The 26090-nt window shown below is 56.9% G+C and overlaps 1 protein-coding gene across 11 annotated transcripts in view; it reads left to right on the top strand.

Annotated features, from left to right (window-relative positions):
* The window catches only part of ABLIM3 (actin binding LIM protein family member 3), a 35227-nt gene that overhangs the window by 2995 nt on the left and 6142 nt on the right, over positions 1–26090 (top strand). For 8 of the 11 annotated variants that reach the window (XR_004161409.2, XR_004161408.2, XM_010718942.4 and 5 more), the window contains exons 2-12: positions 17271–17411; positions 18909–19092; positions 19186–19298; positions 20827–20953; positions 21191–21284; positions 23901–23988; positions 24372–24430; positions 24641–24712; positions 25070–25225; positions 25695–25724; positions 25943–26072. Coding sequence is in view for 9 of the 11 variants with exons in the window: in XM_010718942.4 (XP_010717244.1) it covers positions 17271–17411; positions 18909–19092; positions 19186–19298; positions 20827–20953; positions 21191–21284; positions 23901–23988; positions 24372–24430; positions 24641–24712; positions 25070–25225; positions 25695–25724; positions 25943–26072 (1194 nt within the window). In the remaining 2 variants the exon portion in view is untranslated. The remainder of the gene's footprint in view (positions 1–17270; positions 17412–18908; positions 19093–19185; positions 19299–20826; positions 20954–21190; positions 21285–23900; positions 23989–24371; positions 24431–24640; positions 24713–25069; positions 25226–25694; positions 25725–25942; positions 26073–26090) is intronic. The other 3 variants (XM_085236744.1, XM_085236745.1, XM_085236749.1) reach the window with 3 other exon arrangements.

Genomic DNA, 26090 nt, shown 5'->3' with positions numbered 1-26090 from the left:
TCACTCCGCTATTTATACCTCCCACTCTGGTTAACACTGCTAATTGGTTGCAAATGGATTCATGCTTTCCTAACCAGGTCCATCAGCGCTGCATTTCTGCCGAAGCTGGATCCTGTGGTACAAACTTTTACCCTAGACAACAGCCCTTAAAATCACTTCAAAACCTCCTGAGCTCTGGGCTCCAACCCCTCCTTGAGAAGCTGGGGCAGGAAAAGCCCATCCATCCCACCCTGCTTCCTCGGAGCAGTTGCCACCTGTTGGAGGATGGGGAGGTCTGTGGGGGCTTTGGTATGTGAGGTGGAAAGTTTCCCCAGACCATCCCATCCCGGCACCTCTCCGATCCCCCTGCAACAGCTCTGCTGGTCTCAGAAGGCCCAGAAAGGAGGTATGGGGAAGAGCTGGCCGGTACGGCGCTTGGGCAGGAAGGCTTCATGACACACTGATGAATGTAACGTGTTTGCCTGGTTATTTTTGTCTTTCCTAAGTCGTGTTCCCTGTTGCATGATGATCCACTAAGCGTAATTACCCATAATCTGCAGGCACATGTGGTTACAAGGTGTTTACCAGCAAACTCTATTAAGTCCCTGTGTAATTAAAGAGGAATTGCACAGTACTGTGCATCTCCAGGAGCCCCAGCCCTATCCCATAAGCTCACCAGGTTGGGGAGGTTCTGCATTTCCCCACAAAGCAGGGCAGGACATGCTAAGGAAGCTGTGATGCTGCTGAGGGACCCATTGGTACGATGCAGTCATCTCTTCTTTAGCTTGTAGTGCCAAAGAGCTCTCCTGGTTTTCAATACCCAGCCCTCTGCTGCCACCAGCATCCCAGTACAAATCCTCTCCTTCCTCCTGCACAGCCAACCAAAGGGACAACTGTCAACGGCATTCACTTTGGTGCCAGAAAATTCAGCACCCGCGCAGTCTCTCTGTCCCCAGGCTGGTGGATGGACTTTGGGCTCTCCTGCAAACCATCTTTCTTGGCAGTTTGCCTTTCAAAGAGCAGAAGCCATGGAAAGTGGCCCTGCAGGCCAATGAAGTGCATGCTGTAAAGTCAATTGAAGCAATTGAATTATTTCAGGGGCCTGCCATGCTCTTATAAAATAAATAGCAAGTTTTCTAATGACAGAATGACGATCAGTTTAGCCAGATAATTGTATTTGTGATGCCAGCAGGCTGGACTAATGACAGACTGTCCTGTTATCAGTGTGGTGCTGCCCTTGTGCTCAGCAGCGCTGCGAAGGAGCAAAGGCAAAGCCACCAAGTTCCTGCCAGACCCCGCAGTCCTATCATGATGATGCCATAATGAAGTGCTTGGAACATCTAATCAGATATTTTTAGACTAAATACATCAGTGCCTCTCGGTTGTGAGCGCTGCAGCACCTCTGGAAGGCATCCTGGGGGAGGGCTGGAGGTGGGAGAGAGATGGGATAGAGAGGGGGGTTTTGTGAGGTGGATGGGGACAAGGAGTGACTGCAGCAGCTGGAGGGAAGGCAGAGCTCAACTCCAGATGTTTCAGCCCCAGAAAGCTTGCTCGAGTGCCCTGAAGAACAGCCCCATTGGAAACACTTCCCCTTCCAGAAAAGGGCTGTCTGAAGCTTAATAGCACCAAACTGAGCAAGTGTGGCAGCAGACTTGAGCATATGGTTCCCATATATTTGATGGTGGTTCAGATTTTTGATAGGCTGTAGTTGATAGAGGCCTTTTTCAGTTCTGGCATAGCCTGAATGCCTTATCATTATCAGCCACAAGCCCAGGGCTGGGAATTGACATGCTTTCTCTGCTGCCTGGGGCAGAGTTCTGAAAGAAAGAGGAGCCAATATGATTTCCTTATGCAGCCTTCCTGACCTTCCTTTTTTCTTACCCGTTTTACCTTGGCAAAGTCCTTCTCTGAGCCTCGAGCATTGCTTGTTTTTCTCTTCTTGCACATTCTACTATACTCCCATCTTGAAATGTTTTTGAGGCTTGAACAATTGGAGAAGTCCTCGGGAGGAGGGCATCTCAGAGGAGCAGGAACGTGTATGAGAAGAGTGCGTGTCTGAAGCCATCCTGCTGACCTCCTTGCTCCTTCTTGGCAAGGAGTGCCCCACGGTGGGGAGCACCGGGCTGCCTTGTTGGTGCAGTGCCACCCCCGGAGCCCTTCTCAGATCTGAGTCCATCGCAATCTGAATTCAGGTTCTGGGGGTTGACCTGCTCTCACAGCAGTGAGCTGCAGGAAGGTCCCTCAGCACGAGGGGATCATAACCCAGCACAGGACTGGAGGTGACGTGCCCACACCAGGCTCTGCAGTACCACGCCCTGCACGGCACACGGAGCATCTCACAGAAGTGCAATGCAAGCGCTGCGCACCCTTCCCACCCCCTGTACTGTGTGCCCTCCAGCCCTGGAGGTGTTGCTTCTCCTCGTACATCCATTCTTCTGCCTGCCTCGATGCAGGCATCCCACTGAGGGCTGTCCTGCCCGGGGCGGCGGCAATAGGGAGCTATTTATAAAAGCTGAGGTTGGGCTGGGCCGGTCCCTGGCTCAGCTCCGCTTGCTGGGACATGTCAGGCAGTGTGATGGGGATGTCACTGCCACAGCTGCTCCCCAGCCCGGATTCCCTGCACAGGTGGGGGGGCCCAGCAGGGTGGCGGGGCGAGGGAAGCTGCTTTCCCCTTGGCCAAGGATTTGTCTTCTGAAAGCTTTAAAAGAGGAAGAGGAGGACAGGAAGCTGTGTGAGAGCCTGCTCAGTAGCACGATAGGAGCTTCCTTTGAGTCCCAGGGCTGCTCAGGAGGTGACTGCCTACCCTGGCACCCCCCTTCCAAACCAAGGGCTTGCCTCGGCCCTGGCAGGGCTGCTCCCTGCTGCTGCCCTGCCCTCCACCTGCTGCTCTGAGTCACCAAATGCTTGCAGGTTAAATCACCCCTGTCTGCAGCACTGCCCAGCTGGGGTTGTGAGCAGCTTCATCACCAGGCTGTGCTATGCCAGAGCTGTGGTGTGCCTGGGGATAGGCTCCTGTGCCAGCAGGGCTCTGGGCTGCTAGGAGAGACCCAGGGCAGGTGCCTGTGGCTGGAGCTCTGTTTGCAAGCTGGACATCAATGATCAGGTGCAGAGTGCAGCAGAGGCGTGGGGAAGCTCCCCTTGGCTGGGGCAGGTCCCAGAGCAGGGTACCAACCCCTCTGCTCTCAGCAGCCCCCAGAACGCAGTCCATAAGTGCAGGGCGCAGGGCGGACAGGCGTGCTGCATGGCTCAGTGCCGGCTTTTGCTGTCAGCTCTGTTCCAGATTTTCGCTCTCTCTGCTCAGATTGCAATCCTCAGAGTGTAATAGGGTGCTTCCCTGGCTCTGCACAGCCGCTGTCTGCTTGAATCACGCTGCTGGTCCCTGCCAACCCTGCCTGCACTGTGCTGGTGGCACAGGGGTGCCCCTGCCTAACCCCCCCCCCCACCTCAGCACCTCCTGGCTCTTGAAGGATGGAGAAAGGGGGGCAAGGTAAGCTGAGCTCTCTCCAGCTGCTATGAATAGCTGCGTCACCCACATGTCGTCTGAGAGTTCTGTGCCTGGGCTGGGGCTCCTGGGTGCACTTGAACCAATAGAGGAGGGCTCTGGCTGCTGCGGGAGTCACAGAGTGTTGTCATGTTAGTGCCCAGTGGGATGCTGCTCAGGCTATACCTGGCCTGATCACAGCTGGCACCTCGCTGGTGGCAGCCTGCAGCAGGGACCTGCTGCACTGGGCAGAGCCCATCAGCTCTCACCAAGCTGCTGGGGTGTGTCGGGGGGGCACAGGTGGAGGATTCCTTGCTATTCAAGGCATAATTGTGGGAGGAAGCTCTTCTGTAGGGTGTGATCAGATCAGAGAGGGAAAAGTGGTTCTCCTAGTGCTGTTGAAGTGCATCTGTGGTTTCTGAGTGCTTTTGCACTCCCTCTAGGTTGGGGTTCGTTGATGATGAACCTTGGTCATCGTGATGTCATCCAGGCTGTCTCCTAGGATTCAGTTTTCGGGATGCTCTGTGTCTTTATGTTTGTGGCACATCTCCCACTTCTTGGGCATCTCAGGCTTCTTGATCACAACATGCATGGGTGCACAGGGAGGTTCACAGCCATCTTCCCAGCATTGGAGCTTTCCTGCTTCTGCCTGCAGACACCAGGACACCAGTCTGGGTGAATCCCAACTCAGAGCCCTTAACCAGTGGGAAAACATTCCTGAACCCATCTGCATCTCCTGCAGAGGGCCCTGGCTGTGCTGCCCCAGCATCTGTCCCAGCCATCCCCAGGAGCAACGTGGTCCTGCTGGCCAGGCAGAGCTGTGCAACACAGTGTGCGCGTTCTCCATTCCTCTGCTTCTTTTTTTCTTGTATTTTTTTTTAAAGTCACTGTCTGCGTGGAGAGTTATGTGGTGATGACAGTTTGTGATGGGTTACATACAAAATCCCTTGCATCCCTGAGGATGCTACCAGTTGAAAGCTTTTATGACATTTTAAAAATAGCCACAGAGAGGGAGAGAATGAGTAGATGGATGGGTAGGTGGATCCCTAATAAGGAGAGAAGAGGAAACAGCAAGAGGGGAATGGAAAGACTTCAGTGAACGGCATGCGAGTGATTGCTGGGAGAGGGGGTGGTGTGGTCATACCGAGCTGCTGAGCTGCGTGCCCAGCAGGAGTGGGAAACCCTATAAAAAGCCTGGATTTGAGCTATGCTCCCTGCACATGTCAGAGGGAGGGATGGGGCAAGCATCAGTGTGAGCTGTCTCTCCTGCATGCACTCACTGTGTTCTACAAGTAGCTGTTAAAAATAATCTCTGACTCGGGCTGGCTTCTGCTCTAGTGTGGTTCCCAGAGCATCATCTGTGCTTCCCTCCCTGCTGCAGGGATCGAGCTGAGCACTTCCCTGGGAGCTGACAGACAGGGCTGGCCCTGGCGTTCCCCAAATGTCGAGTTCTCAAGCGGGCTGTGCTCCAGGAAGGGGAGGAGGCTGCTTCTGTCTTCTGCCCTGCTGCTGACTGAAAGCACCCAGAGGCAAGATGTGGGGCTGGGGCTGTGGGCGAGGGCACAGCATCCCCACGCTGCATGGAGCAGCAATCCCATTGTGGGACAGCCCTGCTCTGCCTTGCATCACTGCTGGTGCAGCTCTGCAGCCCTGGTGGCAGCTCTCCCCATCACTCAGGGAAGATTATACCAAGTGTCTCCAAGAAATGCTAATTGCTTTGGCTTGCGCTTGGCACAGCAGAGCCATCGGGCACTCGAAGCTCTGAGTCAGCTCAGAGATCTGCCAGATCCTTGCTCTCCTTCCCCCAGAGTCAGCAGAGCTCTGCTGTGGCCATGCTGCTCCCTGCATCCCTAACCCCACAGAGCTGTGCCTGGTGCCCCACCTGTGGGACACTTGGGGTCCTGGTGCCCGTGACATGGGAAGGCAGGAGCTTCCTGTCTTGGGGAGCGCATGGTGCTTGTCCTGCAAGAGAGTCTATCAGCACCCTTCTATCCTCCCTGAGCCCTTCTGCTGCTGCCCTCCTGTCCTGCCCCTGGCAATTAAAATCCTGTGAAGCCAGGCAGGCTGCTAGGAAGCATTCCTTGGCTGTGCCCCTACTGAGGCAGCAGGAAAGCAGCACTAACAAGAGTCCTCTGTCCAATGTGCCAGCCTGTCATATCCAGGCCATCTAGCCCTGCTCCCCTATGATTGCTTTTCCCATGTGTGTTTGTTTCCCTCATCACCAAGGCACAGAACTGGGGAAGCTGGAGAGCGTACTCCTGGTCCTGTGCTTCTCTTTCTCAAAGGATCTGCTTCTGCTCTCTGTTGAAATTCTGCAGCTCACAGCTTTATTTAGCGCTGTAGCAGAGGAACTGCAGGCCAAGCTCAGCTTAGGTGGGTGCTGTCCTCACCCTGCCCATCACCTGAGTGTGGTGGCATCCCACACTCACCCAGTGATGCTGTGAGCCCCTGGGGTGTGGGCAGAGGGAGGTGTGGGTATGGGAGTGTCCCAGACTGGGGGTGTCCCAGAGCATCCCTCAGGTGTGGGGTGAATCGGGGCCTTACTGAAAGGTCATCTGTGGCTGTCCTGGCTCATGATGTCCCACATGGCTCTGCTGGCACAAAGGGTCTGATTCAGAACATAGTTTTGCTCCTTGGCAGGCAGTCCTTGGCTCATTTAAGCTGAGAGCACGCACAACAAAGCCTGTGTTGATTATCCCTCATGAAAGGGGACTTGTTCCCTGAAAAATGCCAGTTCTGCTGGGCATGCTGACTGCCCATTAATTGGCACTAATGAGGAGCTGGAAGGTGGCTTTTAGGGATAGGCAGGCTGCGCTGATGTGTTCGGGGATGGGAGCAGTGACCTTGGTGTGGGCATGCTGAGCACTGGGCCTGGCTGTGCTGGACAACATCACCGTTCTCCTGCCTGCACAGGTGACACTTAGCCCAGCCTGGAGCAGAGAACGTGGAGGGTTAAGAGAATCTCTGGTGCTTACTGTACACAGATGGATTTATTTACGTTTGTATGCAGAGAGGTGGGATAGGGAGGGCTGGACTCCCACTGTTGCAGAGGGAGGGGGCAGTCCCCATTGGGAGCACAGTGCTGCTGGGCAGCAGCACCCAATGCCAGGCTTGATTGTCTGCCTCCAGCCCGTGCAGCAGAGATTCTGTGCCTTTTTTCTCCAGGCCCTGATGAAAGGCACTGAAGGCTTTTAGCAGCAGACAGCCGTGTCTGCCCGCCCGCCGCTCCTTGCGCTGGCAGCCCCCCCGTGCCTTTTGAAGTCGGTTTCTGGGCGTATGCAGAAGCCAAGGAGAGCATGAGAGTGGGAAGGAGGAGGGGAGGATGATGTCTGTGCAAACCCCTGCGTGTACTTGGGGGAGCTCATTGTTCAGCAATGCTGCTCCCTCATCTTGCCACATTGTCTCCTTCACACCCAGCATCCCCAGCCCCCTTGTCCCAGCAGCAGGGACACCCCATGTCCGCACATGGGGCCCAGAATGCAGCTGGGGGTATGAAGCACAATCTGAGAGCATCACTCCCCTGACAACCAGCTGTGGAGAAGACAGACCCACCTTTGTGGGGCTGGGATCAAACCCACAGCTTGGCCGATCCCCCTGTGCTGGAGGAAGGAGGGAGGTGCCCAGGCTCTCACTACTTGTTGCTTTAAGGGTGTTTCTGATGCGGGGTTCTGTCCCAGAGTGTGGGAAGGGCTTCTCCTGGCTCTGTAGCAGAGCAATGCCTCCACATACCTGTATAGGATGTCCTGCAGCATGGCCTCAGGCCACCAGAAGGGGAATGGCCCCCAGCTGCAGTGGGAGCTGATGGGCACCATCCCAGTGGTATAGCTCAGTGCACGCCCTGGGTCACATCCCCAGAGGTCATCCCAAGGTGAGCACTGAAGGGCGGCTCTCCTCCTCCTCCCCCCCCCACATCCCTGTGCTTTCTCGCCCCGTTACTCTCTCCTGCTGCAGCCTTCCATTACTGCAGACTTGTCTCCCCTTCCTTCTTTTTGGCTTTCCCCCTTTCTTTCCTCTCTCCCCTTTTTTCTCCATCAGCTTTGTTCGCTCCGGCTGTGTACCGGCGTTGCCATGACGACTGCTGGAGCATCTCTGCATCCCGCAGTAGCGGTCCTGCACCCACCCTGGCCCTGGGGAGCCAGGATGCCCTCCTGGCCCTCAGAAGGACAGCCACCCCCTCCTGCCAGGGTGGGGTCATTGGAGACACCTCTGCAGCACATCCTCTGTGCAGGCGGGGATGGAGAGGGGCATGGAGTGTTATTGCTGGCCTGGATGGGGGCCATGCAGCTCCTCGTGCAGGGGCTGGGAGAGGTGCTGGCAAGGCCAGCCTGGGCAGGTGTCTCTTCACGAGCTGTCTTCTGGTTTTTGGGACATGAGCTGAGCCACGGCTTGGAAGCAGAATGTGTTTTGTGTCTCTGGTGCTGCTTTGCAGACAACATTTTCTTTCAGCATTTGTCAAAGCTTCCGTGCCCCTTTCATGAGATAATTAGGGTGACGTGTTATTAGTTGGTTACTGGGGGAAAAATATATTTACTGAGGATTTATTCTGGAAACAACATTAATCTCCTGTATAGTTGCTAAGTCCCCATACATAATCTGGTTTTGATAATCAATTGCTATTGCAACCTCCCTTATAAATCTCAATTAAATGCACATTTAATTCACATAAAGTTGCCAAACTTGCTTGTACATTTCTGTCCTGCTGCTTGCCGTAGGCAGCTGTCTGTGTATGTAGCTCAAGTCTGTTTATCAGCCAACCTGAAACCAGAGCATGCTTTGCCAAGGCAGAGTGGCAGCACTCCTCTCCCATGGTCCTACAAGGAGATCCCTGCATATCCCAGTTCCTTCTGGCAGAGCTGCACAAACACAAGTGCTCTGCAAACATTGGCGCACAGAGCCCTTCCCCTGCTTTTCTTTGTGCTGGGTTTGCAGTGGGGGAGCAGCAACATAGAATATCCTGAGTTGGAAAGGACCCATAAGGATCATCCAGTCCAAACCCTTGCTGCCTCTCTGTCTGTGCACAGCAAGGCTTGGATGGAAACCGAGGGCTGGGGGGGCTCTGTGGGGTCCTGACCACCCCGGGGCCGGCAGCAGGGACATCTCAAGCAGCAGCCAGGTCAGAGTGGAAGGAAGCGGGGGCTGTTGTGGGGCGAGGCAGTTGGCCCCAGCTAGCAGGATGTGTCCCGGCCAGCTTCCTTTGGAGCTGCAGGGAGATTCCAGCCATGAACTGCTTCTCATTGGGGCCATGGTGATTTATTTCATCCTTGTGTTTTTGCAGAAAGCGTGCAGTGAGTTGTGTTGGTGTGCACCCTGGAGAGGGAGCAGAACAGGGTTTGTTCAGGCAGAGCCCAGGGCCACCACTCCATGGCATCTACCAGGGGACACGCAGGCAGACTGGGCAGGAGCATGCACACCTCTGCTGCCATTCTTGGCATTGCGTTTTGTATCTCACCTGTACCCTGGGTGCTGGAGCTGATGCTCCCTGCAGCACTGCCTGCCTGCTGCTGCCACGTGCCAGTGGGGGTGACTGGAGCTGTGACAGCCTCAATGGCAGGGGACCGTGCTAGGGGAGCCATAAAAGAAATGATGAAGCTGTTGGAATTGCTGGGAAGATGTCTACTAAGATCTCTTCCTGAGCCTGGCTGGAGCCCAGCTTGCTAATTACAGTGATAGGGGAAATACACAAACATACAGATGGCACAAAGAACAAAAACTGCTGTCTTTTAATATTGAAAGCTCTGCTTCCGGCCAACTGCAACCAACACATGGCAGGAGATAAAGGCTAACAGCTTTGGGCGAGACCGATGTGTGCCGACAGCCTGCATGGGAGCTGCAGGATCCCTGCAGAGCCCCACACGGCTGTGCCTCACCTGGGCAGCAGTGTGGCCATCCCCATTGCTGCTCTGGCTGTCCTTGCTGACCTCTGTGGTTGCAGGGGCCTGAGTTATAGTTTATAAAAGATGCTCTGTCCCGCAGAGCTTTACATAACCCCTGGTGCAACAGATAGGGTGGGGAAGACGGACACCAGGAGACAGCCAGGTGTCCCGCCAAGCTGTGCAGAGGGGGCAATCTTTTTATGACCACTTAAAGGCTCCATTTGCTACCTTCAACAGAATTAGAGCAGGGATTATGTTAGATTAAGGAAGGCAGTAAACACCCTCTGTGCTGCCCATGTAACACGCAGGGACCACGCGGGGGCTGTGCTGAGCCCTTGTCCAAAGGCAGGCTTGCACGGCCTTTGTGGGATATCCACTCTGAATGACTGCAGGTGTGCTTTGTCTCTTCTGCTGTGGTTTGGTTGCTTAGCAGGGATGTGGCAGTGTCCTTCACTCCGCAGCTGTGGGCTATGGAGCACCCCTCCCAAATCCCAGTTGTTTTAGCCAGCACCTTCCTGGGATATAAGAGCGGAGAGAGGAATGTGGAGCCTGCTGGGGAAGCTCCCGGTGCCGTTTTGCTGCCAACCCCGAGCTGTAATTCATCCCCTGGAATGGCAGTGGCTGCGCGGCGGCTGGTCTGCGACCGTCAGCCTCTGAGCACGCACCGGTGGCAGTGAGATTGCCCTGTAACGTACACCCCTTTGTGTCCTATTTATGGGGAGAGTGTCCCCTCTGTGACGCCGGCGCTCGCTTTGCCAGCTGTCACCCCCAGTCCGAATTCCCATTTTGTTGCATTAATATCTATACAGTGTCTCTGAATAGAGATTTGATTTCAAGTTCCCTCCCTGGAGTAGAAGGAGTTAAAAATAGCAAATCCACCACCCCTCATTCCCTGGCTATGACGCAGTCTCCCAGGTTGGAATTACAATGCCAGCACGAATACGGTCTAAAATAAAACAAATGAGCGTATCACACTCTGCAGAATGAGAGAACGAGCTCCATGTCTGGAGCGATGACATGGAGGAGGCTCTGCCTTCTACCCTGTGCCTGCAGAAAGCGAGAATTCATCCTTCTTGCAGTGCTTGTATTGGCCAGATAAATGATGCTGTGCACGGAGTGATTAGCGGAGTAATAGAGAAGGCATTCAGCCCATCAGAGAATCAGCCGATTGCAGAAGAAACAGGAAGAAATTAGCTTAGTGCATTACAGTTTAGAGCTTCTTCGAGCACCACGTACCAGCCGCCTTCCAGGCAGCTTCCAGATGCTGAGCTGTTAGCTGTGCTGGGACACGGTACATCAGCAAGGGCAGGGTGTGGGCATCAGCCTGCTGCCAGCTCACCTGACGGGGCTCTTTCTCTGATCCGGGTTAGAGAATCCTAAATCCCCCCATTTCTCGCTCTCAGACACTGCCCCAGTTTAAAAAATGCTGGCTCCTGGCTTGCTTTGTAATATTTTAAATATAGCATCCTTTATGTTTTTTGATGTACGCACCATATGTTTTGAAAACTGCAACAAAATCCATGGCGCTCGTGGGTGGAGGTTAAAGGGAAAAAGCATTTCCATACGGGAAGCTGCAAATACGAAACACAGCAGCAAACAGAAAATCCGTCCGTGCAGCAGCCAGCAATAAGCTCCTTTCTGCCCCGCTGTCTCAGTGCGTGTGAGGGGCCGTGCTGAGTGCTTCCACTGTGTCAGCTCCTCTCTCGACCCGGCGCTGACTCCTCAAGTTCGGTCTCCACCACGCACATCTGGAGCCCCTGACTGGAGGACCCCTGGGCATCCGTGCACGTGGACACCCCAAACCTGCCCAGCCCACTGAGAGCAGAAAATAGCACTGTGTGGGCTGGGGCTGGGCTCAGTCTGCAGCCAAGGCGCTGTCAGAAGTTGCTGGGTGAGTGCTGTGCTGCTGCAGCTCACCCACTTGTCACGCCTCATGAATAAAATCCGGGGGAGGTGATGGGCTCCTGCCGGCCCCAGGCTGCTTCCTTGTGGGCCAACTCATGGTCACCGTCACCCTGGGCAGGCTGGAGAGGGGGTGGCGGCGGTGGGGAGGGGGCTGGTGGGACACACATAGGACCACCAAGGTCACCCTAGTGTCTCTGTGCCCACCTCGGGGTACAGTCCCCAGCCCGGTTTGAGGAGCAGGCAGGGCTGGAGCTCCCATGCCGTGGATGCGTGGTGTATCATCAGCGCAGGACACACTCATCCGCCTCACTCCGCTGCGCTCATACACAATTTATTGGTATCTCTAGCAGCCTGGGCAAGATTTTTAAGCTGAACCAGATGTGAGGATGAAATTCCATCGTCAGCTTCGCAGCAGGGATCCCTCCTCGTCCGCCTCACACAAACCTTCCTGCAGCCCAAAGTGCTGAGCTGGGGAGTGCTGCACATCTGCGGGGCCAGCTGTGGTGGCAGCTGGACAGCGGCAGGGCTGGGTACGTGGTGGCTCCTGTCCCCATGTGTCCCCCCGTGTCTCTCCTGCTGATTATTGCTCCTGACGGGTGGCTAAGCCCTCTGCTTCCAGAGGTGATCCCTCAAGAGAAGCCTGTTTGGGCTCTCTGGGCTGGAATCCAGCGTTCTCACAGCCTCCCAAGCGAAGGACTGATGTGTGTGTGTGCTGCTGTCTGCTCGGGGCACTGCATGGTGCTCTCAACTTCCACTCAGGCGAGCGGAGCCCCGGGCAGTGCATGTGTGCTAGGGTTCAGCCCTGGGGATGCCTGTGTACTGCATTCCCTCTGCCTCACACACATGTGCCTCACCCTGCTCCCTTTTTCTCAACAGCAAAGAGAATGGATAGCTGCTTGTCCAGCCCTGCGGGCCCATGCCATGTCCCCATTCTTGTCTTTAAGTGACCCTCCTCCAGCAGATTAAGCTTGTAGGTGCTGGGCAGAGATGCTTTGCCTGAGCTGCAGCACCACGATAAGGCCCCTCTGCAGACTCCCTTTGCAGCCTCGCCCTGCCCTCACATCTCTCCTCCCACCAGCTCCTGCAGTTTCCCTCTGTTTCCCTTTTGGCACGCTGAACATGCACATCCACATCATGTCTGAGGCTTGGCCTAATGCTCCCTCATTTCTTCTGGTTCAGCCTGAAGGCTTTTGCTCTTCAGCTGGAGCAGCTCAGATCGGGCGCTGTCCCAGGAGCATGCACCCAGCCCCCAACCCCCAGCCCACTGCCAGCACTGCTGCTCCTGCCTTGCTGCTGGGGCCTTCAGTGCAGCATCCTTGCCCCTGCTTGGAGGCACCTGAGGCAGGACCCCGTGCCACCTGCTGTCACCTAGAGACTGCCATGCTGTCTCCTCCCATTCAGTGTAAGTCCCTGCTTCAGGCTCACCGTGGTTCCTGCCCTGGGCAGTGAAGTGTTTCAGCCATTATTAATTAAAATGCAATCTATCCTCTCTCTTCCTCTCCCCAAGCCACGAAGAACTGCTAAAATATTCTCAGGGATAATAGGGAGGGGAATTAAATAGTTAGTGTGAAATTCAAGCTGTGCCTTTCGGAGATTGATTGCTGCTCCTGGAGCCTCCGATTCCCCTTTGAGTACTGCGTACCCACAGCCGTGCTCAGTGCAGACACCATGCCAGCATCAGTGAGATGCACAGTCTGCCTGCGGACATCATACCCCAGGTGCTTGGAGAGGGGTCTCTTTCTTTCTCCCACCCAATTTCCACAGGGGTGAGCGGTGGTGGCTGGTTTTGTCCCATGGGGGATGAAAAGCACTCAGTTTCAGGGTATGGGGGGCTCTGCTGCTGTGATGCCTGCAGGCGAGCAGTGCAGTAGCACCAGGCTGCAACGGCAGTTCAAGGAGCTCTGGTTGCCATGACAAGCTGAACAAGTATTGGCTAGGAAAAAGGACCCCAGCAGCGCTTGGTGGGGATGGGAGCGAGGCAGTGGGCACGGCGGGCGCACACACCTACATGAGCTGTGCATGGCCACGGGGGATCAGTGTGGGTCCAAATTGGGGATGGGGCTCCCAGGGCTTCGTGCTCGACCTGTGAGCAGCAGTGGGACTGCTTTCCCTGGATGATGTTTGCATCAGTGGTGCTCTGGGTGTGCCCGTGTCACGGTGACCCTGTGGTGACGGTGCGGGGCTGCCAGCACAGGTGTGTTCCTGCAAGGCTGGGACTGAGCTGTGCTCCCTGGGTCATTTAGGGGTGTCCTCTTCACAACTGTCTTCAGGCCAGGGGAGGGAAGCGTCCGAGTGTTTTCTTTTGCTGTGCTGTCCTACATCGAGATCCTCATGTTTCCCAGCAGCATCAAAAAACAGAGCAACAGCTTCTTCCTCTCCTTCTTGGCAATCTGGACATCAATCTCCTGGCACTGGGTTCTTCCAGCAGCCCCTCACCCAGTACTGTCCACATCCCTTGTTGCTGGGGGTCTGCCTGTAGGTTGGGCTGACCCTGCAATGGGTCCCTGGGCTCCCCTGGTCCTGGCAGGGAAGTAAACATCCTGCAGGCTGGGGCCGGGTCAGCGCGGGGGACAATCGCCAGCTTCCTCAGCGCTCACGTTTAGAGAATAATTTCCATGAACGCAGCCAGGAACTAACTCAGCTGCACAGGCAGGGCCCAGAATATTCGCTGCTTTCTCCTGTTTCTGTTCTCTTTCCTTTTCTCCTTATCCCCACTCCCAAACCCCCATAGCAGTGCTTGACTTCCCTCCTCTCTTTTCAGGCTGGCATCAGTGTTTCCTCCAGGCCAGCTCCCTGCTGTGCCCTTGCCACTAGCACAAGGCTGGTGCCACCTGTGTCACCCATAGCAGCAGTGACAGCATAGCAGTGACACCATGGTGGTGACAGCATGCTGCCATTTCCCAGCTGCAGTGTGACGTTACCCTGGGGACCCCCAGGGCTGGGATTTGGGGAGCAGAGCAGTAATGCAGGTCCCATCCCCACCCATTGCACCCACATCCCATATCCTGCTGTCACCACCCTTGGCACCCACATGTTGTTTATGTCCTGTGTCACACCGAGGGAGGTGACGTGGGGTGGGGGGACAGTGTAGGGCAGGTGGATCAGTAATTGGCCGTGATCTGATTAGGGCTGGATTAGGGTGGTGGCACACTAAGGACTCGCTGTAAGCTGTAGATGGTCGCTGGGATCCCAGCCTTACCTACTCTGCACTCCCTAACGATGCTGTGCTCAGAGCCCCCCAGCTATTTCGAGGCAATTTGGTGACCTTCCAGCTGGGTCCTGTTGCAGTGTAGCTGGGATGCACACACCTGCACTGTGCCTCACCAGGCTGTACACAGCCCCAGTGCCCTTCCCCAACAGCAGAGCTGGGCACAAGCACACCCACGGCACCACCCGGCTCCCAGCTCATCCATCCCTTCCTCCCACAGCATTTTTACAACCATGGCCGAGCTCCTCCCACCCTTGGCCACCGCAGGACGGGTCTTCAGCCCCACCATGATGAGAAACTCACATCCACAGCTTCCACCCTTCCTTCCCACAGGGGCAGCAGGGCTCTTGCAGCGGTGCGAAATCCTGCTCCTCGCCTTCCACTGCTCTTCTGCTCTGTCTGCAGAGTGAGGGGATTCAGGCTCCTGTCCCCAGGGTGCTGCCTCTCCCTCCCCATCTCCCCGCAGGGTCACCTTCATGCCCCCAGCTCAGCTGGCACAGTTCATCCCCGACTTCTCTCTCAGCACTGACGCTTCCGGCAGAATTCCTTCCTGGCCACTCACTGCCACTCCTCAGCCTCGACGCCTCTGGCCTGGCACGCTGCCTTCCTCTTCCCGAGCCACCCAGCCCCATCCTGGCCTTCACCTCCACCCACCCCAGGGCTGCAGCACTGCAGGGTCAGGGTGCCCAGCTGCAGTCACCCTTCCCAATGCCACCGCATCCCCACGTTGCAGACCAGCCCCAGCAGCACCCACCTGCTTCAGTTTTCTCGTTATTAATTAGAGGGTGAATGCTAAGCTTTTTTCACAGTCCGAGCATTGTGCAAGTATTAATTAATGGCAATTAATTACATTGGGCCTCCACATCCCCCTGCAGAGATGCTATCTCATAAACATAGTGATAGCAAACACAGTGTTGAATTGGGTGGGAGCCTCGCATTACCTGTTGCTAATGGTACAAAACCCACCTGCAGCAGTGCTTGCCTAATTGGCCTTACAATTAGAAGAGCTAACAGGCAGGTAGAGGGAGATAGGGGTAGGAGCTGGCCTAAAGGATGATGGATCTTTACCCATCTATGCACCTTGGTGTGCTGCCGTGCAGGAAGGGGTGGCACAAAGCTGCTCTGCTGCTGTCTGGGGGCACTGTCTCTCCCCAGCACAGGCTCTTAGCCCCTTGTTTGCATACAGCCGAACCAGCACAGGGCACCGGGCTCTGACCGGAGCTGCCACCTTAATCCGGATCAGCAGAAATCTGCCACGTGCCCACGCGTGGTGCGCTGCCGTTTGTGGTCTGCCAGTCTGGTGCCAGCAGGGACGTGCGGCAGCCCCGGCCCCGGGCAGCACGACGGCACTAATCGCCGGGCGGAGCCAGCTCGATGTCTTGCTATACAGCAGCAAACCGGGGTGAGATTACGGCGTTCCTCAGGCAGTGCCCACCCCTTCGCCCCGGCTGCTGGATCCCAGCCTGGAGGCCACTAATGCTACTTACATTATTAGGGGATTATTTGGGTGTAATGAGCTTTGCCCCGCTCAGCTGTCCCCTACAGGAGCTGCAGGGATGTGTGACACTTCCTGCGTGGGGCCGCTCCCGACCAGGCACGGCCCCGCTTAAACAATGCCGTAATGTTCCTGGTGAAAAATTCCAGCATGAGGCCAAGGTTAATCCCAAATCAGGAGTGCTGGGCTCAGCTCTGAACAAAGGCAGTGCAGGGTGGCGGTGGGGCTCGGCGCATCGCTGTGGGTGCCAGTAGGTGCCCCAATGAGGCAGTGGGTGCCCTTCTGGCCTCAAACCCTTCTCCTTTCCTCCCACCAAGCACAGGGGTTTGGAGATATGTTGCTATGGCCACAGAGAAGTTTCCCCTAGAGACCAGAAGCTCCAAACAAGTGATACCTGCGCTCTCTGACACCGATTTCCCCCCTTTTTTAAATTATTATTAATATTTACTGAAGTGTTGATTTAATTTGCAGCCTCTTACCACCCCACTCCCCCCACTGCTTTTCCGGCAGTGGATTGCCGTGGCAGTGTCCCAGGGCTCAGCTCCCGCCTTGTTCTGCACAGTGTGAGCACGGCGTTCATGCGGGGAACGTTCCAGCACTGTAACTCCTGCTGTGCTGGACACCCCTCCAGGAACCCCCTTAGTGGGGTCAGCGCAGGGCACTGCACCGCACTGCAGCCCTGTGCATTCATTGAGCGTGTCCATGGGCACTTGGCCTTTGGGATGGGCTTTTATCGTGAGACCATCTCTAATGTTACTTTGACTTTTCTTTCTGTGCTTTACAAGCCCATAATGGGCTGTTTCTGTTCCCTGTCACCCGATCTGCCCCTCGCTGAATGAAGAGCTCTGCGATGAGTGCGCTCCTCTGTCCCACACCTGTCCCCTCACCCCGTGAGGTGTGCACACCTCCAATCGGCTGCTTCTCCTATTCCTGGGAACGGAGCGCAGTGCCTGGTCAGGAAGGTCACCCCAGCTCTTTGAAATCCCTACCCTTTAATAGCTGGGCTGCCCAAATTGCAAGTTGCTCTCTGAACTCTCAGCAAACGAGGCTGTGCCCACAGCTCACGGCGATGGACAGCCCAGAGCTGCCGCTTGCAGGTGGAGCAGGGAAAGCAGGAGCTCCTCCTTGCAGCATTTGCTGAGTGCATGTCTGGGGGCTGTGCTGAGCCAGCAGAAAGCCCCTCTGCTCGATGCAGTTCCTGCCCTGAATGACTGTCAGCAGCATCATTGTCCATAGCAGGGTTGTCAGTGCCGTGACGCCTGGCCAGGCTGTGTCCCAAGTGCTAACAGACACTTTTCTTCCCATTTTTCCTTCCCTCCTTCCTGCCAGCAGTTCCCTACCAACAAAACCCCTACACCGCCGGGAGCGGCTCCACCGTCATCCAGTGCTACCGCTGTGGGGACACCTGCAAGGGCGAGGTGGTGCGTGTCCAAAGCAACCACTTCCACATCCGCTGCTTCACCTGCCAAGGTAGGACGGGACAGGTTGGTGCAGTGCTCATGCTCACAGTGTCCCTGATTGTTGTCAGCCTCACCAGGCTGTGTGCAGGAGTGGCTGACACCTTGGAGCTGCTGCTCCCTGTGAGCTAAGTGAATGCCACCAAATACATCTGGGGGGCTGCTGTATCCTTCAGGTCAACAGGAGGAGGAAAAGGGGGTGCCACCAGCCTGGCTGAGCTGAGCTGTAGCAGGGGAGATGGCCAGGGCAGGCACATGGCACAGCTTTGCTCAAAGTGCCACGGATACTGTATGCTCAGCTAGGACTCAACGGCCCCAGGAGGCTGTGGAAATAGAGGGGAGAGGTTGCTTGTCCCCTGAGGCTGGATGCAAGAACAGAGCTGGGGAGCTATAAAAGCCAACAGCCCAGAACCGATGCTGCAGGGCTCCTCAGCATTTGTTAAAGCAGCCGCCCTCCAGCAGGCCAGCGGCTGGTTCTGTGCCTTGTAAAGCATCTCATTACCAGGGCTTTTAAAGGTCTCACAGCACCCTGTGCTAAGCAGGGCACATATCCTGTCCCCTTGGCCATCGTCTTGCCATTCCCCCCAAGCACCCAGGGCTCAGCAGAAGGGGACCGTCCCCTGGGGCTGTCACCACTCTGTACAGCCCTGGCTCGCCTTGGGGGCCAATGTGCAGGGACCATGCTGAGCCCCTCCCCACCCTTCTCCAGCTTTGGTGTCTGTGAGCGGAGGGAAGCTGCTTGCTCAGACAGCTGCTGGCTTCAAAGGGCACAGAGCTGCTGGAGAGCTTGGCACAGTTCACTGCCCGCTCTGCAAGTGAAAGGGAATAAATAACGAGAGGAAATCCTCCTGTCTTACCTTCCCTCTCAGTCCTTACCCCTGCCACTGGCTGCTGCCAGCTCCCGTGCCAGCCCTGAGGCTTGTCCCCGTGTGTCCCCTGGAGTGTGGCACAGCTGTGAGGACGTCCTCTGAGTCCCACAGCAAACAGGGTCTGATCCTTCCTCAGGTGTTCATGCTTCTGCTTCCCGATGCCACACAAGAGCTGGGGGCTGCCTGCCTGCCCTGTACCCCATCACTTAGTGGGATGGGTGTTATGCATCATGTCCAATGGTCCCTGTACTGTCCCTGTTGTGCCTCCCAGAGTATGAAGCTCCTGGGGTCTGTGTAGATGGAAAAGACGCAGGAGGGAGATGACACCAAGGAGCAGGGCTTGCCGTGTCTCCTTGCATCACTCTGTCGGGCCGTGCACCACTCACAGCTCCCACCGGAGGGGATGCAGCAGGGCTGGGCTGGGTACCCACGGACAAACGGCAGTGCGAGCAGCTCCTCCGGGAGCCCCGTCCCGCACCCGCGCGGCCCAACACTGACACCTGCTGGTGCTGGGGCGGCTCTCGGCGGGAAACCCTCCGCGGTACCCGCGGCCCTGCGCTGCAGCCGGGGGACGCACCCCGCCCTGCCCCCGGGGTCCCATGGCCGAACCCCGTGCTGATGGCTGCGTGTCCCCCCCGCAGTGTGCGGCTGCGACCTGGCCCAGTCGGGCTTTTTCTTCAAGAACCAGGAGTACATCTGCACCCACGACTACCAGCAGCTCTACGGCACCCGCTGTGACAGCTGCGGGGACTTCATCACCGGGGAGGTCATCTCGGCGCTGGGCAGGACCTACCACCCCAAGTGCTTCGTCTGCAGCACCTGCAGGTGGGGCATCAGGCACACGTGGGGGCACGCTGGTTTGGGGGCTCATCTCCCACGCTTCATCTCACGTGTCCCTGTCCTTCTCCTCGGCTGCAGGAAGCCGTTCCCCATTGGGGACAAGGTGACGTTCAGCGGGAAGGACTGCGTCTGCCAGAACTGCTCCCATTCGCTCATCAGCACCAAACCCATCAAGATCCACGGGCCCAGCCGTAAGTCGGCCACCAGGGTGTGATGTGAGGGACCCCAGGGGCTTCTGTGGGCACTGCTCCTCAGGCTGACAGGACTGTGTGCACTCTCCCTGATATCCTTTTGTAAGCCTGTCTCCATGCCCTCTAGCAGGGTTTTGGCTGTGCCCATCATCACTGGGGTGGTGCTGGGCACTGGTGCTGATGCTCAGGGATGGGAGGGGCTTTTAGGGCTGGCATGCAGCACGGCACGAGCATTTGGGAGGTTTGGCAGGAGGAGCAGAGCAGCCTTCGTCTCCACCCAGGGCTGCAGGTCAATGCTGGTTTCGGAAACTCCCTTGCCCTGTGCGTGACCTGGGTGGGTGCTGCTGTCTTGTCCCTGTGTTGTCCCACTGAGCTTGTGCTCCTTCCCTTGTGTTGCTGATACCAACTTGAAACTCGTCAGGACCTGTGGGAAGGCTGCACTGGGTGGGTTTGGCCGGCCCTCACCGTGACCTCCTGTGAGTTTGGGGATGTGGCTGCACTGGTGAGCCCCAGGCACAGCACAGGGCTTCCCCACCTTCCTCCATCCCCCACCCTGAGCCCCACGGATGAGCTGGCAAGAGCTGCCCGTTGACCCCCTGAGCGGGGCCATAGGAAGGGGAAGGGCAGCCATGTGCTCGGCCTCTCATCAGCTTCCTCCTTTCCCACCCCTTCCAGCCAGTGCTCCCTGGCCAGCAGAGTGGGGTTACCCAAGGGCACTGTGCTTTGTTGACAGGCAGCAGCCAGTTGTGTGGTGTCTTGGGGTCCTGGCACTGCCACCCAAGGGAATGGCAGGGAAGGAACCCCTCTGCAGGGCTGCCACCGGGGGCTGCTGCTATGCTCTTCAGAAGAACAGCCCTGGGAGCAAAGTTCTGTGCCTCTCCCTGCAACCCCTGGGGAGCAACCTGAACACCAGGCGAGCAGCACTTGTGTGAGGGAAGGACCAGATCCCAGCTCAGCTGAACTGCCCCACCTGCTTTCTGCCAGGGCTCACCCAGCTTTGTCCTGTGGGCAAGGGCTTGATGTGGAGCTGCCCAAGGCTGGGGTATGCAGAAAGCCTTGCTCTGACTGCACAGTGCCTCAGGAGGGAGGAAAGCAGTGAGGAGAGGGTTAAGGAGCAACCCCATGGAACCTGCTGCACCGGGGCAGAAGAGGATGAGAAGCCAAGGTCAGGGGTCCAGGGCCCATGTGCTTCCTGCTCGCAGCCTTGGCAGGAGCCAAGAGTAGCAGGGAAGGAAGGGAGTCTCGTAAATACCGCGCTGGGGCCGGATGCGGTGATGGAGAGTGCAGCCCTTCCTCTGCTCTGCTGAGCGCTTCCCATCCCTCTGCCACATGGGAGCCCTGGGCGGCACAGCCCCACAGAGCCCTGGCCAATGCCATGGTGGTGCCAGCCCCAGCAGAAAGACTCTCCTCCAGATTCATTCTGAGGACAGGCAGGGGCAGGTGATATCTTCCCATCTGTGGTGCAGGGATGATCCCCCAGGGGCAGAGTTTTCATCCATTCCCCCTCCTTTTTGCCCCCCTACTCCAGACTGCGCAGGCTGCAAGGAGGAGATCAAGCAGGGCCAGTCCCTCCTGGCACTGGAGAAGCAGTGGCACGTCAGCTGCTTCAAGTGCCAAACGTGCGGGATCATCCTCACCGGAGAGTACATCAGCAAGTGAGTGCTGCTGGTTGAGCTTGGCTGGTCTGTCCTTGCCTGCTGGTGCTGCAGTGAGCATCTGGCTATGGGCAGCTGGCTGTGGGTACCTGGCTATGGGCACCTGGCTATGGGGGGCAAAGCAGCAAGTGATAGCCCATTGAGCAGGTGACTCTCAGGTGTGTGATGGGATTTTGGCGGTGCAAAGAGTTCTTGGCCTGGCTTACCTGCCTCACCCATCTCCTTCCTCTCCTGAAGGGATGGAGTCCCATACTGCGAGTCTGACTACCATGCGCAGTTTGGCATCAAGTGTGAGACGTGCGACCGGTACATCAGTGGCAGGGTCCTGGAGGTGAGTCCTGGGGCCACGGCTGCCTGTCCTGGGCTGTAATAGGGACAGTCCCACCCAGAAGTGTGTGTCTTGGGGAGCTGGGGGAGATGCATCACTGTCATCACATTATTCCTCCCACTGGGCCGTGGTTGTCCCTGCAGTGGGTGTACGGACACCTTTGTCTGGAGTGTGGCAATAGAAGGAAGAGCAGCACCACACTGCAGACCTTTGGGGTTTGGTACCAAAGCACCCAGTGCCCTGGACATGCCCCACACATGGGGACTCCAACTCTAACCAGCTACCACCATACCTGTCTCCAGAGCATCCCCAGCCTGCAAGCACATCCCTTGCAGCCTGCTGGTTGCCTTGGAAACACATCCAGCACAGCCACCCGCCCAGGTGAGGGCTACAGCACCCAGCCTTCCATGTCTCCCCCCTCCCGGGCCAGGGCCCTGTCCTGGTTAGATTCAGAGGTGTTTTTGCCCATTGGCCAAGTCTTGGCCGGCAGGAGCTGCTTGTGCCAAGCTGCTGTGGGATGCAGGGATGTCATGGGGATCCAGCAGCAAAGATGAGTGCAGGCAGCCATGGTGCAGCTTTGAGGCAATGGAGCAGCTGCATAGCCTGCAGCAGCCAGCAGGTGGGAATTGCTGCCTGAGGGAGGAGAGGTCCTTCAGGGCCAGTCCTGCAGCCCCTGCTCCTGGAGTGGAGGATGCAGCCATGCTTACTGTTCCTACCCAAACATCTGCAGGGGATAAAAGGCTGGAAAACTGATTGTAATCCAAAGGGTCAGAAGGTGGGAGGCAGAGAGAGAGATGTCAGAATAAAACATGCTGTGGTTTTTAGATCCGCTGGTATTGCCGTGGAGCTGAGCTGTGGCAGGATGGGAAGGTAGTAATGCTGAAAGAATGTGCAGCTGCTGCTGAGACCTGGAGCTGCTGGGTAGGGGAGCCACTCCCAGGGCAGCACTGTACCTACCTCTCTGCCATTCCAGAGACCCCTGAAAGGGAGCAGCATCCCCAAACCCGGGGTACCACAGCTCTACTGTGGGTTGAAGAAGCAGTGGTGCAGTCAGCAGCTGAAGGAGGGGTCTGGAGCCTGCTGAGAGCTGGGACAGGGCACCTCCAGCGTGGGTCACCCACAAGAAGTAATCGGCCACGCACTCCCCCCAGTTCCTGTTAGCTGAGCTGAGAGCACCAGGCCTGGCCAGGGAACCTCCCATGAGGCTTCAGCCAGGGCTCTCCAGCGTCTTCCTCCCATCCTTCTTCAGGAGCTCCCGAGCCCAGGAATGCTTTCTGCTGACTTCAATCTCCAGCACTGGCTGCTGTGAGCATGAGCTCAGAACTGCAGCAGCTGCTGTGGCCAGCTGCCCAGCACGGGGCGCTCAATTGGCAAACCCCAGAGAGGAGCAGGGTGAAGCCAGAGCTTCCTGAGCTCAGATCCTGCTGGCAGTGCTGGGTGGCACCGCTGGCACTGCTCAGTGCCTGCCTGAGATCTTCCCCCTGGAGTCAGGGGCTCCAATCACCTCCTCTGGCAGAGCACAAAATGAAAAGGGCGCCTTTAAATAATGTGAGGCCTTAACGAGCCTTCCCATGCTATCCATCAGCTGCTGGGCTTTCCTAAGGGCTGGAGCTGTGCAGCCAGGCACGAATGATTAATGAGTCTGTAAGGGACCCTGTGTGATAACAAGCAGATCTTGCCACCCACAGGCTCTGCCAGCCTCTTATGAGCTGTAATGTGAATCAGTATAGGAGAGGAAAGGCATGTACAGTACTGGGATGCGGTCTTTGGAAGGATAGGTGGTTGCTCAGGCTCTGCACTTCACAATGGATGAGGCCCTGCTCCCCCTGCCAGGTCTGTTGCACTTCCCTGCCAGCCTACCGCAGCAGCACATATGGACCAGACAGGAAAAGATGTGTGTTATTTCTTAGTGTCAGCACGCTGAGCCACTGAGAGGTCTGAAAGCACCGACCTCACTTGGCTGCAGCACATCCTGGCTCCAAGAGGGACCAGAGGAGCAGCAGAGCACCTGGGAGGATCTGTGTCTCCGACGTGAGCTGTCTCCAGCAGCCCATAGTCCCAGTCCCGTATGGGAAATATGGAACTGCAGATACAGCGCCCATGGTGTTTAGGAGCTGAGGCTTAGCTGCATTGTTTTCAGTCTCTTTTCTCACAGCTTATGGCTGAATCCTCCGATTGACACAGTGATGGTGGATCCCTCTTGGCACAAATCAGAGGGGAGAAGCCACTGGCTGCCATCTGTGCCCTGGGAGGATCAGTTCCCTGCTGATTTTATGGGCAACCATCTCTTCTCTGGCACTTCTCGCTAATCTTCACATCAGATTTTTCTATTGATCTTCCCTGCTTCAAACTGTTCCCAACTCCCCCTGTCACTGCCATTCTCATTATCAGCAAGAGCCTCATCTTCCCTGTGCTGCCCTCAGTCTCCCTGCGCTCTGGTTATTGCAGGAACACAATGTCTGGTGGGGCTGTGCCCTGAGCCAGGGCTCCCAGACCTGCAGGTCGGGTCTGTTTCTTGCATGAAACACGCTCTGCTTTTTTCTACTTTGTGTTGCTCTCCCTGAGGCTTTGCCCCTGAGCATGCCCAGGCCCTGCCCCACTCAGGCTGTTCCCTTGCAGGCGGGTGGGAAGCACTACCACCCCACCTGCGCCCGCTGCGTGCGCTGCCACCAGATGTTCACCGCAGGAGAGGAGATGTACCTCACAGGTAGGGACTGCTACAGTGATGGGGGCTGTGCCCAGTGCAGGGAACCCCAGGACCCTTCCCACCTGTCCCACCTCCCCTCTGTCTGGGTTACACTGAGCATCTTAAGGCTCTGTCTTTGCTCAGCTGCTTTGGTTCTGGCAGGAGCTCATTCCAGCCCCCATAGGAGCCATTCCCAGCTGCACACCAACAGCTTGGTGCAGCTGGGGACAGCACAGCCAGATCCCACTGGGGGTCAGCAGGTTCTGGGCAGGGGCAGGAGGTGGCGGGGCTGGGATATGCAGGGACAGGACGGGGCGGGGGACGTGCAGGCACACAGCTGGGTGATATCTAGCAGTGGGTGCGAGCTGTGCACAGAGCTCAGGCGCTTTCCCTCTGCACTCCAGGCTCTGAGGTGTGGCACCCCATCTGCAAGCAGGCAGCTCGGGCAGAGAAGAAGCTGAAGGTAGGTGGCAGTCAGAGGCCTCTCCAAAAGCTGCAGGTCCCAAATGCTGACCCGAGTCCCTGGGCACTGCGGGAGCACTGCCCCAGCCCAGAGTGGTTCCTTACCCTGAAGGAGCTTCATTCCTGAGCAGCACTCAGCACTATGCAATGTCTGCTGCTCCTGGCTGTGACTTGGCTGGCTCTCACTGGTCCTTTCTTTTCGGCTTCACAGCACAGAAGGACATCAGAAACCTCAATCTCGCCACCCGGCTCCAGCATCGGCTCCCCCAACAGAGTCATCTGCGTAAGTAGATCTCTGACCTCAGCCCCACAGGGCAGAACTGGGGCTGTGGCCATGGGTTTGGAGTGATTTGGAAGGGAGAGTGACAGTTCCCACCCCTGTGTTTGGGAACAGCATGGACGAGTCATGTCCCCTCTCCCCATTGGCACGGAGGGAGCACCCCGAGGGACATTGTCCCACTGTCCTCCATCCCAGCCCCTCTCCCCTGTCCCTCTGCTGCCTCCACTCATCTTTTCTTCCTGCTGTCGTGGTGCTCGGGCTCCACGTGCTGGTTCTGTGTACTGTGTGCTCCATCTTCCCCTTTCCTCTTTCCTTCTCTCCCTTTCCGTCCTTTCTGCCTCTGTCTCTCCCTCTCCCTAGGCTAAAGTGGATAATGAGATCCTTAATTACAAAGACCTGGCAGCTCTTCCCAAGATTAAAGCCATCTACGAAGTGCAGCGTCCTGACCTCATTTCGTACGAGCCCTATCACAGATACACGTCGGATGAGACTCTGGAGAGATATAGCTATGGGGAGGTACTGAGCTGGGATGTGCCCAGAGCCGGACCCCCATATGGGGACATGGCATGGGGCTTCACTCACTTCTCAGGGACACCAGTGGGCACACAGGAAAGGGGATTTCTCCCCAAGGGTTCCTTCCCATCAGCAGGTGCTGAAGTCACTGTCAAGAGTGAGGTGGCATGGAGCTGTCCCATAGCAGCTCATGGGCAGAAGGGCACAGAGGGACAGGATTTGATCAGATCCCACAGAGAGGAGGGGGGGGGTTGAGGTAGTCCTGGCAAGGGCTTTGTAATGTGCCGCAGCCACATCCCTCTCATCCCTAGTCCCAGGGCTTGTCACCCCAGTCCATCCACCCCAACAGCTGTCATGAATCTGCTCTCACCGAGTGGCCTATGGCATGGGAAACAGAGCTGCTGTGTGGCCACCACCGTTAACCATGTGCTGTCTCTCTCTATCTCTCCTCCCTGCCTCCTGCTGTCTCCAGTCCTTGGGGACCCTCTCCCCGTACTCACAGGTAATGGCACTGCAGGCTTTCATCACCCTGCTGTTACTATGGGGCTGTGCTGAGCATCCCCTGCCCGGTGCCAACCCGAGGTTGGGGGACACGGGGACCCATCCCAGGGGACTGCTTCTGTCCAGCCCCAACTGGACATGCATGCACTCAACAGCATCATCAGCCACCTCTATCACTCACCCTCAGCTCTAACCTTCCACACCTCTCCCTGTCCCCAGGACATCTATGAGAGCTTTGACATCCGGCAGAGGCGAGCCTCCAGCCCTGGCTACATCGACTCCCCCACCTACAGCCGGCAGGGCATGTCTCCCACCATCCCGAGGTCCCCCCACCACTTCTACCGCTCAGGTGAGGATTTGGGCTGTG

This window comes from Meleagris gallopavo, chromosome 15 (genome assembly GCF_905368555.1).
Source record: "Meleagris gallopavo chromosome 15, MGAL_WU_HG_1.1, whole genome shotgun sequence".
NCBI classification, from domain to species: domain Eukaryota; kingdom Metazoa; phylum Chordata; class Aves; order Galliformes; family Phasianidae; genus Meleagris; species Meleagris gallopavo.
This window is presented reverse-complemented; position numbering and strand designations above follow the sequence as displayed.